A 14,095-nucleotide genomic window follows, 5' to 3' on the forward strand; every position below is an offset into this window, starting at 1 on the left:
GCAGCCGACAAATCTGCGCCAACTGTGTGATGCCATCATGTCAATATGGTCCAAAATCTCTGAGGAATGCTTCCAGCACCTTGTTGAATCTCTGCCACGAAGAATTGAGGCAGTTCTGAAGGCAAAAGGGGGTCCAACCCCTTACTAGCATGGTGTACCTAATAAAGTGGCCAGTGAGTGTATACCTCCACACAGCCAAGAGATCAAGAAATCCAAAGAACAAGAGACTCTCTCCAGGACAGCAGCCAAGATTTGTCATTCTGCAGGATGCCTGCATAGGAGACAAAAGCCCCGGCTGGAAGAATACAGGTCTGCTTCATTTACCATTGCAAATCTATGGATACATTTGGGGTAGTCAGGATTTGGACCAACCGCCTGTGGGTGCCAGGAATGGGACCCACCAGTGACCTTACTCCATGGACAAGTTCGGAGAAGCCAGTTTGTGACACTCTGGTCAACTGACCTTGTACCTTAATGGACTGTCATCTTCCTAAGATTGTCGTTACCTCCTCTCTGTGCATGCTACAGGTAGGGTAGTTGGCTCTGAAACCCCTGAAGTAACAGCTGCTCTTATCTCGATGAGACAGCAGAAGGGTGAGACTCTGAAATTGTGCACCATCTTGAGTATTTGGCTGGGACTATTCTATGTGTTATTTGCCTATTTGTGGTTCAATAAAGTTTTCCACACTGTTTTACCATAATCACTTTAAAAGGAGAGAAGGAGTTTGGTGGGATAATCCCTGGTCCTTGAGGTTTCAGCTAACAGACAAAGACACCCGCTGACCTCACTGTGTCTCCACAGTTACACTATATCCCATTGAAATGTACCCTAGAACAAGTAATAGTGTATGACTGAGAAATGTAACCCAGCAAATTTGTTAAACTTTTCTTTGTGTTGTATATCAGAAAAATGTATCCCAGAACATGGAATAGTGTATGGGTAAGAAATGTTAAGAAATATTCAAAATTTTCAAATGCTTTTTTCTACTGTTATATACTACCAAAATGTGACAGAAAGCAAATATTACTGTATGGATGAGGAATCTAATTCTAAAATATTTTTCAAAGCTTTTTGTAAATTTTACACACTACCGTAATGCAACAATAACCATGCTAAATTGCATTGATGAGTCATTGAATCCATTAGAAAATTTTGAACAAAAATATTTTGAAAGTGTAGTTCATGTACTTATACAGCCATAAAGGCTTTGCAGAAAGTGCAAAGCGAGACAAAAATTAATAGACCCATGAAAAGCAACAATTGGGGGGCCTCATTAAAATATTAAATATTGCAAACACTGTATGTGCAGCTGTCATCTAGTGGTGTGGAAAAGTGTGGGCTAATCCAAGATTTGTTCATTTTTATGAGAGTGAGCCTGTTTGCATTCTCTGTTAACAGGCAAAAGCACCTGACTGTTATGACTACCACTGCAGCACTAAAATCACACTCAGATAAGATGCTAGCAGCAGGGCAGCAAAACACCACCAAGGCATAGAGGGAAAGCTCATGCCAGGTGTCCAGCTTTGAGATCGAATAGTTGAAAGTTGCAGAGAGATAAGGGAGCATGCTGATTTGGTCGTCCAAGTATTGATTGACCTTCTTTAAAAACTTTTCCCTCCTTGTCAAAATAACACACTAGGCACCGGGCTGGTTTTATGAAGTTGGCGCATGCCTTTGACGGTGTACCCCTACCTCTTCTGTGTGTCTTCCTGGCCTTTCTTCCTTGGATGGGAGGAAGGAAGCTTGCCCCCTGTTGCTAGCATTATCTGATAGGAATTTTTTCAACTTATTTTCCACATTGGCCTTCAGGTAGAGTACCATTTTAGAAGACCTCTTCACCTCAGGAAGATGAGACGCAAAGTTCTCATTGTAGAGTGGGTCTAGCAGGGTGAATAACTAGCACTTTTTTTTCCAAGATCAATGTAATGTGAGAGTCACAGGAAAGGCAGCCAAGCTCCATACAGCCAACAATTCCCTGTCTCCACCATGATGAGGATTCTCTATCTCCTCCTCCCTCTTTTTCTACTCACTCCCAATCTCAGACCATCTACATAGGAAAGAAGGGATGAAGGTTGTGTGGCTACTAGCCTCCTGTTCTTCCTTTTCTTCATCCTCGGTGTCCACCTCCTAATTGTTACCAAATCTGTGCTGAGCAGATTATATGAGGATGGGCTGGCTACTATCTCTCTGTGTTAGGTTTTTCTCCATCCCCACCTGCTCCACATGCAAATCTTCGTGTTTAATTGTGGGCAGCAACTGTTTAAGTAGGCACAGAAGTGGGATAGTTGAGCTGACTATGACATCATTGCCGCTCATTGCCTTTGTGGCGTTCTCAAAGTCTTGGAGAACCAAACAAATATCAGACATTAATGCACACTCCTTATTTGCTATGTGCGGAGGCTGACCAGAGTACTAACTGGCATGTTGGAACTGGTCCTCAACCACTGGCCTCATCTGCTCACAAAGGCTTGCCAGCATGTGCACTTGCAAATCCCAGCATGTGGTGACGTTGCACACCAGTCGATGAGCTGGCACTTGCTTGTGGAAGTAGTCGATGGCGCAGTGTACCTTGATCAGAAGCTCTGGCAAATCTGGGTATGTTTTCAGAAACTGCTGAACTACCAAGTTGAGCACATGTGCCAAGAATTTTATGTGTGTGAGCTTGCCAAGCTTCACAGCCACCACCAGGTTACACCCATTATCAAATGGCAATGCCTGTTTGGAGGTTTAGCAGCAAAAACCACAGATCTGTGGTCTGTTATTCCTTCAAGTAACTCTGCTGCAGTGAGCGGTTTGTCTCCTAGACAAATCAGCTTTAGCAGAGCTTGTTGCCTGAGGCAGTGCTGCAGAGCTTCCAGCTTCCGGCTGATGTAGACGACGTGCTCTGAGATACCACATCAGAGATGGAGGATGAGAAGGGGCAGGATAGGGCACAGGAACTGCTGTGGGAGGTGAAGGAAACTCTGATAGAAATAGGGCCTGCAATTTTAGGAGCATATGCACCATGCCAGTGTGTGACTTGATGTCAGCCTCCACAATGTTCATCCAGTGTGATGTCAGGGAAATGTAAAGTCCCTGGCCACAAGCACTTGTTCACGTGTCATTCGTTAAGTGGACAATGTCAGTAAGTGTGTTGGTAAGGGCACTTAGAATCTTCCTGGAGATGTGGTGGTACAAGGCGTGGATGCCACGCTGGGAGAAAAAATGGCATCTGGGGACCAAGTACTGAGGGACAGCTGCCACCATGAGTCGGAAGATATCATCTTTGTCTCCCAGCCTAAATGTCAAAATTTCCATGGCAAGAAGCCTGGAAATGTTCCCTTTAGCATTTGGGCCTGTGGGTGTGTGGCTGGGAACTTTCTTTTTTGTTCCAAGGCCTGGGGTTGCGACAGCCAAACTCTATGCTGAGGCAAGGATTTGGAAGTCTCTCATGATGTGGGGTTAGAATTTGCAAGGAGAGGTGCAGGGCAAATTGCATCTGCTCCAGTGTTTTGGACAGCAGAGTGGCAAGCACCTATCACAGGGGAAGAGGTAGTGATGTCAACTGATGGCAGCAATCGTGTAGCCAGGCGTTCGGCCCTACGAGTTGGGTGCTTAGATGATATGTGCCTGATTATGATGGTGGTGGTTAGATTCTTAGTGGTCAGGACCCTGATCTTGGCATGGTATAGGTTGCAAATGGCCATTTTGTTTGTCTCAGAACTCTCTTTAAAAAAGTTCCAGACTGGGGAACACTTAACTCTTTGAAAGAGAAATTCAGGAGTGTTGGTGCTCTGCAGCCAAAATCTCCCCCTCAGCACTGTTGGTATCGCTCTCCATGTCAGCTTCCCAGGTTGGGTCAATGACTTCATCATCCACCACCTCGTCTTCCACCATTGGACCCTGGTCCTCCTGATTTCTTGACTTAACAGCATCAAGACTTAGTGGCAACTGTGTCTCATTATCATCTTCCTCCTTATCCTAAATTTGCCATTCTTCACTGTCATGTTCTTGTGGCTAAGGTTTGTTCATCCCTAAGCAGCATGTCTTCCTGTCCCTCTTGGAGCATGCAGGTTGAGAGGCCATAATCAAGAAATTATGTTGTAATTAGCTCCTCTGATTATCCTAGTGTGGGATCACTAATCTCCTGGGACTCAACATGGTGAGAGGAAGAGGGATCAGGGTGAGGAATAAGTGATCCAGACTTTAGGCTGGTGGGACTGGACTGTGTGGAAGACTGTGTGGTGCTGCCAAGACTGCTGGAAGCATTATCTGCTTTCTAACCAACCACCTGTCCGCACTGCTCTTTCTTCAGAAATGGTGTAGCATGTCTCCCTACAAAGTGGAACAGGAACATATGTGTCGTAGATAGGTGTGTTTCTTGTTGTCACACCTGCCCCACATCCTCTGAATCTGCGTGCACCATCATCAGAACTTCCACTTCCACTCCAGAAAAACGATTCAATGCTTTTTCTCAGTTTTAGAGATCACAGAAATGTTCACAGACCACATAACACTGTGTGGCTGAGACACAGAAGCCTACATTTTTTTAAAAAGCATTCTATCAGTTTTAGAGACCACAGAATTGTTCACAGACTACTAAAGTTGAGCATTCCGATACTGCAAATATCGGGTATCGGTCGATATTCGCTGTATCAGAATTCCGATACTGAGTACCGATATTTTTACAATATCAGATACCGGAATCGGAAGTTCCCATAATGCAATGAGCCAATGTTGTGGTTGTGATTGGCTGCTGAATTGATATCATGATGCGCGGTCTGTGCGCGTTATGATGCGCGGTCTGTGCGGGCCTGCCGGGGGTCTGTGCGGGCCTGCTGGGGGTCTGTGCAGGCTGCCAGGGGTCTGTGCGGGCCTGCTGGGGGTCTGTACGGGCCTGCCGGGGGTCTGTACAGGCCTGCCGGGGGTCTGTACAGGCCTGCCGGGGGTCTGTGCGGGCCTGCCGGGGGTCTGTGCGGGCCTGCCGGGGGTCTGTGCGGGCTGCCGGGGGTCTGTACGGGTCTGCCGGGGGTATATGCGGGCTGCCGGGGGTCTGTGTGGGCCTGCCGGGGGTTGTGTGTGTGTACAGGCATCGTCCGATGGGACAACAAGTCCCATCGGGCTATGCCTGCTACAATGACAGTGATTGACACATTAGCCAATGATGGGACAGTAGTAGTCCCATCATCCGGCTAATGTGTTGAATGTAAAAAAGAAAAAAAAGCATACATACTACATACATACTACATATATACAACATACATACATACATACTACATACATACTACATATATGCTACATTCATACAACATACATACATACATACATACTACATACAATACATTCATACAATACATACAATACATTCATACATTTATACAATACATACATATAGACATACAGTACATATAACATAGAGTACATACTCACCATCACTTGTCACTTTGATCCCCGAAGCCAGTGTCATCTTTAAAAAATATTAAAATAACAAACAAGCGATATACTCCCTGATCTGCAGAAATCCACGAGTGTCCCACGACAATCTCCTTCAGTGCATCACTGAGAGGTTACTGTAGTTCACTGGTCTCACTTTATGGCAAAAGCTGCGTGGGAACTTTCTCACACAGCAATGCCAAAAGTGAGACTAGGGACTATTTTTTTACAGTGGCGGAGGAATATAGTGCGGAAGGATACCTACCTCCTGTCATTGTATTCCTGGGGCCCCTAGAGAGCGGTGGCATCAGATGATGCTGCTGTTCTCCACGGGAGATCGTCGTGGGACACTCGTGGATTTCTGCGGATCAGGGAGTATATCGGTTGTTTGTTATTTTAATATTTTTTAAAGATGACACTGGCTTCGGGGATCAAAGTGACAAGTGATGGTGAGTATGTACTCTATGTTGTATGTACTGTATGTCTATATGTAGGTATTGTATGAATGTATGAATGTATGAATGTATGTATGTAGCATGTATGTAGTATGTATGTTGTATGTCTGTAGCATGTTTTATGCATGTTGTATGTATGTAGTATGTATGTAGTATGTACTATGTATGTATGTTGTATGAATGTAGTATATATGTAGTATGTATGTAGTATGTATGTATGTTGTATGAATGTAGTATATATGAAGTATGTATGTAGTATGTATGTATGTTGTATGAATGTAGTATATACAGTATGTAGTATGTATGTATGTAGTATGAATGTAGTATATATGAAGTATGAATGTAGTATGTATGTATGTTGTATGAATGTAGTATATATGAAGTATGTATGTAGTATGTATGTATGTTGTATGAATGTAGTATATATGAAGTATGTAGTATGCATGTATGTTGTATGAATGTAGTATATATGTAGTATGTATGTAGTATGTATGTATGTTGTATGAATGTAGTATATATGTAGTATGTATGTAGTATGCATGTTTCTTTTTTTACATTCAACACATTAGCTGGATGATGGGACTACTACTGTCCCATCATTGGCTAATGTGTCAATCACTGTCATTGTAGCAGGCATAGCCCGATGGGACTTGTAGTCCCATCGGACGATGTCTGCACTCACACACAACCCCCGGCAGGCCCGCACAGACCCCCGGCAGCATGCACAGACCCCCGGCAGGCCCGCACAGACCCCTGACAGCCTGCACAGACCCCCGGCGCACAGACCCCCGGCAGGCCCGCACAGACCCCTGAGAGGCCCGTACAGACCCCGCCCGCACACACAGACACGCACAGTGTCCGCCCACGCACCGCCCACACTCTTCCCCCCTCCCGAACTGGATGTACAAGTAAAGAAAGGGGTTTTTTTAATTCCGATATTTCTGTCCTATTGACTTGAATGGGGTTTCCGGTATCGGAATCGGCGATACCCGATACTTTTTGGGTATCGGTCCTATCCAATCCGATCCGATATTTCTCAATATTGGATGGTATCGCGCAACACTACAGACTACATAACACCAAATGTCTGAGAAATGAAAGCTTACAAAGTTTATAAAAACTTTTATTCAGTTTTAGAAATAACAGAAATGTTCACAGATGGCATAACATTGTATGGCTGAGAAATGGAAGCCTACAAAATTTTGTAAATGTTTTTGTTCAGTTTTAGAGATAGGAGAAATGTTCACAAACTGCGTAACATTGTATGGCTGAGATACAGAAGCCTACAACATTTCTAAAAGCTTTTTCTCAGTTTTAGAGATCAAAGAAGTGTACTTAACACTACAGAATTGTGTATGGCTGAGAAATGTAGCCCAGGAAAATGTTTCAAAGATTTTGGGTGTGCTATATATCACAAATAAGGACCTCAAAGCACATAATACCTGAAGGATCAAAATATATTGAATTTTTTAGCCCTCACAAAAAACTCCAGCTATATATTTGCCAACGGACTGCATAGGCTTATTATTTGTCTAAAGACTTAATCCTGGCACTCTCCCTGCTCCTGTGACTCTTTCTCTCTTCCTAGTCTAAATGCAGGTTATATATGATACAAATGATTAGCCCATAGAAGAGCTGTTAATATGATGGCTTAGCTTTAGCACCAGTATCAACACTACAGGCCTCTGATTCGTTAGACCGTGCACACAGGCCTAGGCAAGCACTCTCTCCCTCCAATTCGAGAATTTGAGTTTTACATCGAGCACCGCCCTTTGCTCACAAAGTAACTAGCAGATCAGAGCACCATCATACTCCAGTGATAACTGAGTATCACTGAGCTAGCTTGCTCATCCCTACGAATTATATGAAGAGAAATTATTTTTTAATGTACTTAAGGCTGCGTTCACACGTTGCACCTGTGGTTTTGAAAAAAAAGCAACATTGCCACAACCAGTGGAAGAAACTTTACTGAAGTACTGTAATCATACATTGAGTAACACATAAAAACATTTCTTTTTTTTATATCCTCCATATGGTTCTATACATTTTAGCCCTTTTTTGATAATTTTTATAGTTTTCACCAAGGAAAGGTAACCATAAGGTGGATTAAAAAAGAAAAAAACCCAGATTATCCAGTGGTACACCAGGAATAAAATAAGAGCAAAAACTGATCACTTTTGACTTGGTCACAGGTCCTCTTTAAGTTACATTGCAAGAGTTGAACGTAGAGTCAAGACATGGTCTTGTATAATGCAATTAACGTATGAAATAAATTGTTACTTGTTTTGTGTGGTCTTAATATTTTATATGGTAATATTTTTAGCATTCATTTTATGGTGGCATCTTCTCGATATAGAAACAGAGAGTATATTTCCTAGCTCTGGATACCCTACTGGTTCTCCACTCCCAATGTGCGCACCAGCTTGAGTTACAGAAAATCATTAACTCATTTTTCTACTGTCAATTTACTTTAACCAAGACAAAACTGATTACTTAGTTTTAAGGCTTGTGAAATTACAAGAGCTGGTTATTTTATGCTTTGCATTTTTCATTAGAATATTTCAAGGTATTTATTAAAACCACTGACGTTTCTCATCACCTTAAAAGTTTACTATAATGTAAAATCCAAAGTTTAAGATACAAACAAAATGAGCAAATACCTTGCAGTAAATATATAAATAAATATATTGAAGGTTTTTTGATCAAAATTATGTTAACCAAGTAACCTATATTATTTTCATTCACTATTGCTATTTATTTACTGCAGGGTATTTGCTCATTTTGTTTTTATCCTAGGTTTTGCACGTCACTTATATTCCAGTTAATTTCATTTGGTTTATATAATGGAAAAAAAAACAAGATGGGGGAGAAATTTGCCATACGTATAGTGAGAACAGATTTGTTTACAAGAGATTTATTGGCTTATTAGATAAATTCATAAACTGAACAGCAATAAATTTAAAAAATGTTAAAAACTTTTCAGTATACATATTAGTTTTTTATGTCTACAAGTGGATATTGATATATGGTATGATTTAGATAACACGGAAACAAGAACATAACTTTTTCTAAAGATCCAGCTGTTATACAAAGTCATGCTGCTGCTGAAGCTGCAAGGAACAATAAAAAAAACACCAATTCCCACAGTTTTACTCATCAGATGCCTCTATCAATAGAGGGTTTGACTGGGAAAGAGATCTTCTTCTGTTAGTTCATCAACCCACCCTCCACCGAAGTGCGATTTTTGGATGCCGATGGCAACAAGAGTCCTAACAGATGCCTTGGCGTCTGCCATTTACTCATACCTATTAGATCCTGGCTCTGATATTACATTGACAGGCTAGGATACTACATAAGAAGTGCAATTATTAACAAAGCAATACAAATATCACATCTTTAAGTCCCCTCATTGGACTAATAAATATTGTTAAAAAAATGTTTTAGGTATTTAAAAAAAAAAGAAACAAAATTTCCTGTTTTCCCATTAAAAATGGATTAAAGGGAATCTGTCACCCCTTTTTTGAGACATCATATAATGATATCATTCAATTGTGTGTCACATAAGGATTCTCTTAGTACTTTTGCTTCCCCCTGACCCCGCACCTTTCATACATAAATACCTTTTTTATATCGGTTCAGATGTATGTAAACTGCTACGGTCCGATCCGATGGGGGGGGCTTATTCACCTGCTCCCCCCTCCCTGTCTTGCTCTATGCATTTCTTCTTGTGTAAAGCAAGACAGGGAGGGGGGAGCAGTTGAATAAGCCCCGCCAATCGGACTGGGCCATGGCAGTTTACATACATCTGAACCGATATAAAAAAGGTATTTATGCATGAAAGGTGCGGGGTCAGGGGGAAGCAAAAGTACTAAGAGAATCCTTATGTGACACACAATTGAATGATATCATTATATGATATCTCAAAAAAGGGGTGACAGATTCTCTTTAACTTTGAAAAATTCTCCTAAACCAAGACAGACATTGAGTGTCACCATGTCTATTACAACCGGTACTTTAAAACTATTTAAAATATTTATCTCACATAGAGAGCGTCATCAGAAAAGACAAACAATGCTTGAATTGCTGTTTTGTTCAAGCCCCCTTATCAAAAATTAAAGATAATGTTATCAAAAAGTCTGATGTATATAAAAATATAAGCAATAAAAACTATAGCAAAAAAAAGTGACAAATAGTTCAACAACGGAAAAATAAAAAAAAAAAATTTTGGTTCTTAGCAGATGCTGACCAAAAAAAAGATTTTTTTATGTGATGAGAAACGTGTTTTAAAAATTTTATATATTGAGTATCCTCATACTCAAATTGACCCACAGACAAATTGAACACTAGAAGACAAAAAATGAATAAAAATCAATCATCTCCAAAAAAATAAAAATGTTAAAGGTCTTAGAGTACGGTGACCTAAGAAGTATAACCATATACCATCATAATCTTAAGTTACCTTCTCCATTATGTTATGGTAAATGATGTTTAAAAAAATCCATAATTGCTGTTTTTAATTTATTTTTCATTACACCTTCAAAAAAATATCGTAAAAAAGTAATAAAAATAATATTATCACAAAATAGCATCAATGGAAATTAAAGCTTGTCAAACACCTCCATTGACAGAAAAATGTAAAACTTTGCCTCTAAAAATAGAGATTTTTGAATGTGTCATTGATAAAGCAAATAAGGACAAACCAGATATGATCTACTTTATACAGTATAAATTACACAAAGCTTTATATAGCTATTTATAAAACCTCAAAATAACCACTACATAGATCAATATGCAAAAAATGTAGTGCAAATAATATACAAAATGAAACTTACCATGTCTTCATTGGTTCTTCTAATTTTATATGTTGACCATGATTTTCCATCATCACTGTATGCAATCTTATATGATTTTATATATTCTGGGCTTCCTATTCTTTTCGCTCCTTGGGTAATAACTCCGGTCACTCTCATTTTCCTCTGCAGATTTATCTGTTACAGAAAAATAAATATGAGTCACATCTACGTATAAACTTACTTAAAGCGAGATAATACAACTTTATAATGCAGAGCTAGGAAGCTCTTAGTCTTCACTCAAAAATTTATATTCACTTCTAATAAGATTTCCAAGGAGTCAGAAAAAAAAAATCACATTTTTTTTTTAAAGATGGGGCCACTGGATTCTTCAGTCTTGCTTTCTTTGCTTCTAGTTTTTTAGAAAAATGGTAGACTGGTCTGAATGTTTATCTTTATATTGGAGTTTCACTATTACTGAGCAGGGTTGTTAAGATTATGTGGCTTAGAAAATCCTACTTCTCAAGCTCAAGTCTGGTCATAAACTTTCTTTGGTCTGATGTAAGTTTTTGGTTAGCACAGTCGCACCATTGATGTTTATGACGTATTGACTAGCTATACCATAAAGTCTGAGCAGTGAGAATTCAACTGCTTTTGGTACCCCATTAAACCCAAGAATTGTAGTACCTGGTCAATGGCCCCAAATGAGAAGTAACTACACAAGGGACAATTCTACAATTATGAAGACGTCATAACTAAAGGGTCTGTATCATATTGTTTGTTCAGGAGCTCACTGCTCCTCTGCCTCTCCACATTCTGCTTGTCAGTGGCAGTGCGCTCATGAAGATTGGCAGTTTGGACCAGTGGAATAGTTGTGCCTCAAGTCCTGAAATGAGCACATTCCTATGCTGCAAGCAATTTTAAACCATCCAGACTGCTTCAGAGCAGTGCTTTGCAAGCTTTATCCCCTTGAGGGCCAGGAAATTTTTTTTTTGTTTCTGCACTTTTGTTTTTTTCCTACCCCCATTCCATTACTTTTTCACTTTTCTGTGGACATAGCCATTTGAAGGCTTGTTTTTTGTGCGACAAGTTGTAGTTTTGAATGACACCATCTATTTTATCATGTGATGTACTGGAAAGCAAAAAAATAATTCCAAGTGTGGTGAAATACCAAAGAGTTGTACAATTCTGCAATAGTTTTTGCTTTACTTACTGTAAGTTGTGAAAAGAAATTTAAAAATTTGTGAAAAAAAACTACGCTTGTGACACCATTTTCACAGTAATGTAATGTTTTCAATTTTCAGGATTGGGAGCTGTGTGAGGGCTTATTTTTTGCACCCTGAGTAAATGTTTTTTATTGATATCATTTTGGGGTAGCTACTATGTTTTCATTACATCTTTTTAAATTTTTTAGTGCTGTGGCGACGGACATAAAAAACAATAATTCTGAAGGTTTTTTCCTTGTTATGCTGTTTACCAAGCTCATTATTTTATTTAATTTTTTGATAGAACAGACCTGTACAAATACAGTGATATCAAATATGTGTATGTTTTAGAATTTAGAATGGTGACAGTTTTAATAAGTAAATTGCAGAGTTATTTGCTTTTTACATGCACTTTACAATTTTATCCATTTAACAATATTAGATAACTCATTTAATCTCCAAAATAAATGTCCTTAAATATTCAAAAATCTACAATCTGCAAATAAAGAAAACTTCTGCCTCCTCAGCTATAACTCTGATTATAATAACTTTGTATTTAAGTGTATGTCATCTAATTTTCACAATATAAATTGCATACTCTTTGACTTGATAAGACTGCTTGCTTACTTTGCAAAACTATGTCAGAATCTCTGCATAATCCTTTTTGAAAGTCCAGCTCATCTTAATATCTGTAGGACACAAAAAAGAGAGCAGGAGAGCCCCCTTATGGGATTCCCAATTGCCTTGGAAAGCTGCGGGCATGGCCATCAGCTGGGCACTCATATCAAATTTTTTTATCTCTTTATATATTATATGTCGCTGTGTACTTACAATTGCTCATTTTGCCTTTCTGCCCAGCTAATTCTTCTCTTTTTGCTGCTCTTTGTAGAAACAGAAAGTCTAATTTGCATGCATTTATCATTCCCTCTTCTCACCTAGCTGCTCTCTTCTTCCCTGCCAGGGAAGTTTGCAGTGACTTGTGACTCATACAGTGAAAAGAGACTTTATGTTCTACATAGAGCTTAGAAGAATGCTGCTAGTCAGTTTTTAATCATGTAATGTCATAGACCCAATGGGAAAGAGAATAATTAGCTAGGTAGAAAAGAAAATGAGCAATTGTAACTACACAGTGCTGTATAATATAATCACTGATATTTTAAGAGGATAAAAGTTTTTATGGAAGGGCATCTTTAAGCCCCTATCCAAGCTAGTCTAATGCTTATAGAGCTTAAAACTATCATTCTATAGACAGAAAATTACTGGTGGCTTTGTCATTTTTCTATTGCTTGCTTTAGAAAATGAAAATCATCACTAATACACAAATTCTTTGAGTAATGCCATTCACTGATGCTAAAATACTATTTGCTATTTCAGTGCTACTGACAATGAGTCCTTCAAATGCACCATTGAATTCTCATTCAACATTTATTATTTGTATGTGGATGCCACTTGATCCAACAATTATATTTTTCTCCCATATCTCATTTTGTTTTTCTTTATTTTTCCTACTCGTAGCTTGCAAAGAAATGTATACTGTATCAACAACTGACCCAATTCCTGCTACATGTACCGTAAAGTATCTCAACGTAAACTAAAGAATTAATTACTTTAGTCACTACACTGAATTTTTATGAGATAAAAGTTATAAGTTAGGCATGCTCTGTCTTGAAGAGAATGAATACCATCAATCATTTATATGGCCTTAGCATGGCAAACAAAGGCAAAATAAAAGCACTTGTCACATGCAACAACGTCCTTCAAGTTCAGTGCTCAAGGGCGACAACCACCAGTCATTGGAAAGATTTGCCCTGGTAATTGGATGATGATTAGAAATCTTGCATTTCCACTTCCTTAAAGAAAGAAATGGAAGGAACCTTGGAAATGAAGAAGCAGTTGTGGGTTGAATCTTGGATATGAAGAGAATGATCAATGCGTGTGACAAATTACTCGGAGGAGGACAACTGTGGTTCTTTATAGGAGAGGACTTGGCAAAATAGGGCAATAAATCTTTTAGAAATATTCTATATGCGCAGCCTGGAATCCTTTTTAATGATATATAGTTTGAGCTCACATTAAGCAGTGTGTGGGACTTAATTTTATTAGGGATGTGAGATGAATAGATGAAATGCAAGTTGTCTTGTACAGCCTGCATTATAAAATCCAAATCTTAGTATGAAAGGCAAATCGCCTGCTCATGTGGGATTTTCCACCTTCTTCCAGCTGTTTAATGCA

At 39.3% G+C, this 14,095-nt stretch overlaps 1 protein-coding gene across 1 annotated transcript in view; it reads right to left on the reverse strand.

The window, feature by feature from the left end:
- EDIL3 (EGF like repeats and discoidin domains 3) overlaps positions 1–14,095 on the reverse strand; it is a 1,247,867-nt gene that overhangs the window by 281,490 nt on the left and 952,282 nt on the right. Inside the window, exon 6 of the mRNA XM_073583835.1 lies at positions 10,701–10,856. Within this exon, the coding sequence (XP_073439936.1) occupies positions 10,701–10,856 (156 nt within the window). The remainder of the gene's footprint in view (positions 1–10,700; positions 10,857–14,095) is intronic.

This window comes from Dendrobates tinctorius, unplaced genomic scaffold (genome assembly GCF_039654945.1).
Source record: "Dendrobates tinctorius isolate UK_male_01 unplaced genomic scaffold, ASM3965494v1 ptg000003l, whole genome shotgun sequence".
Lineage (NCBI taxonomy): Eukaryota > Metazoa > Chordata > Amphibia > Anura > Dendrobatidae > Dendrobates > Dendrobates tinctorius.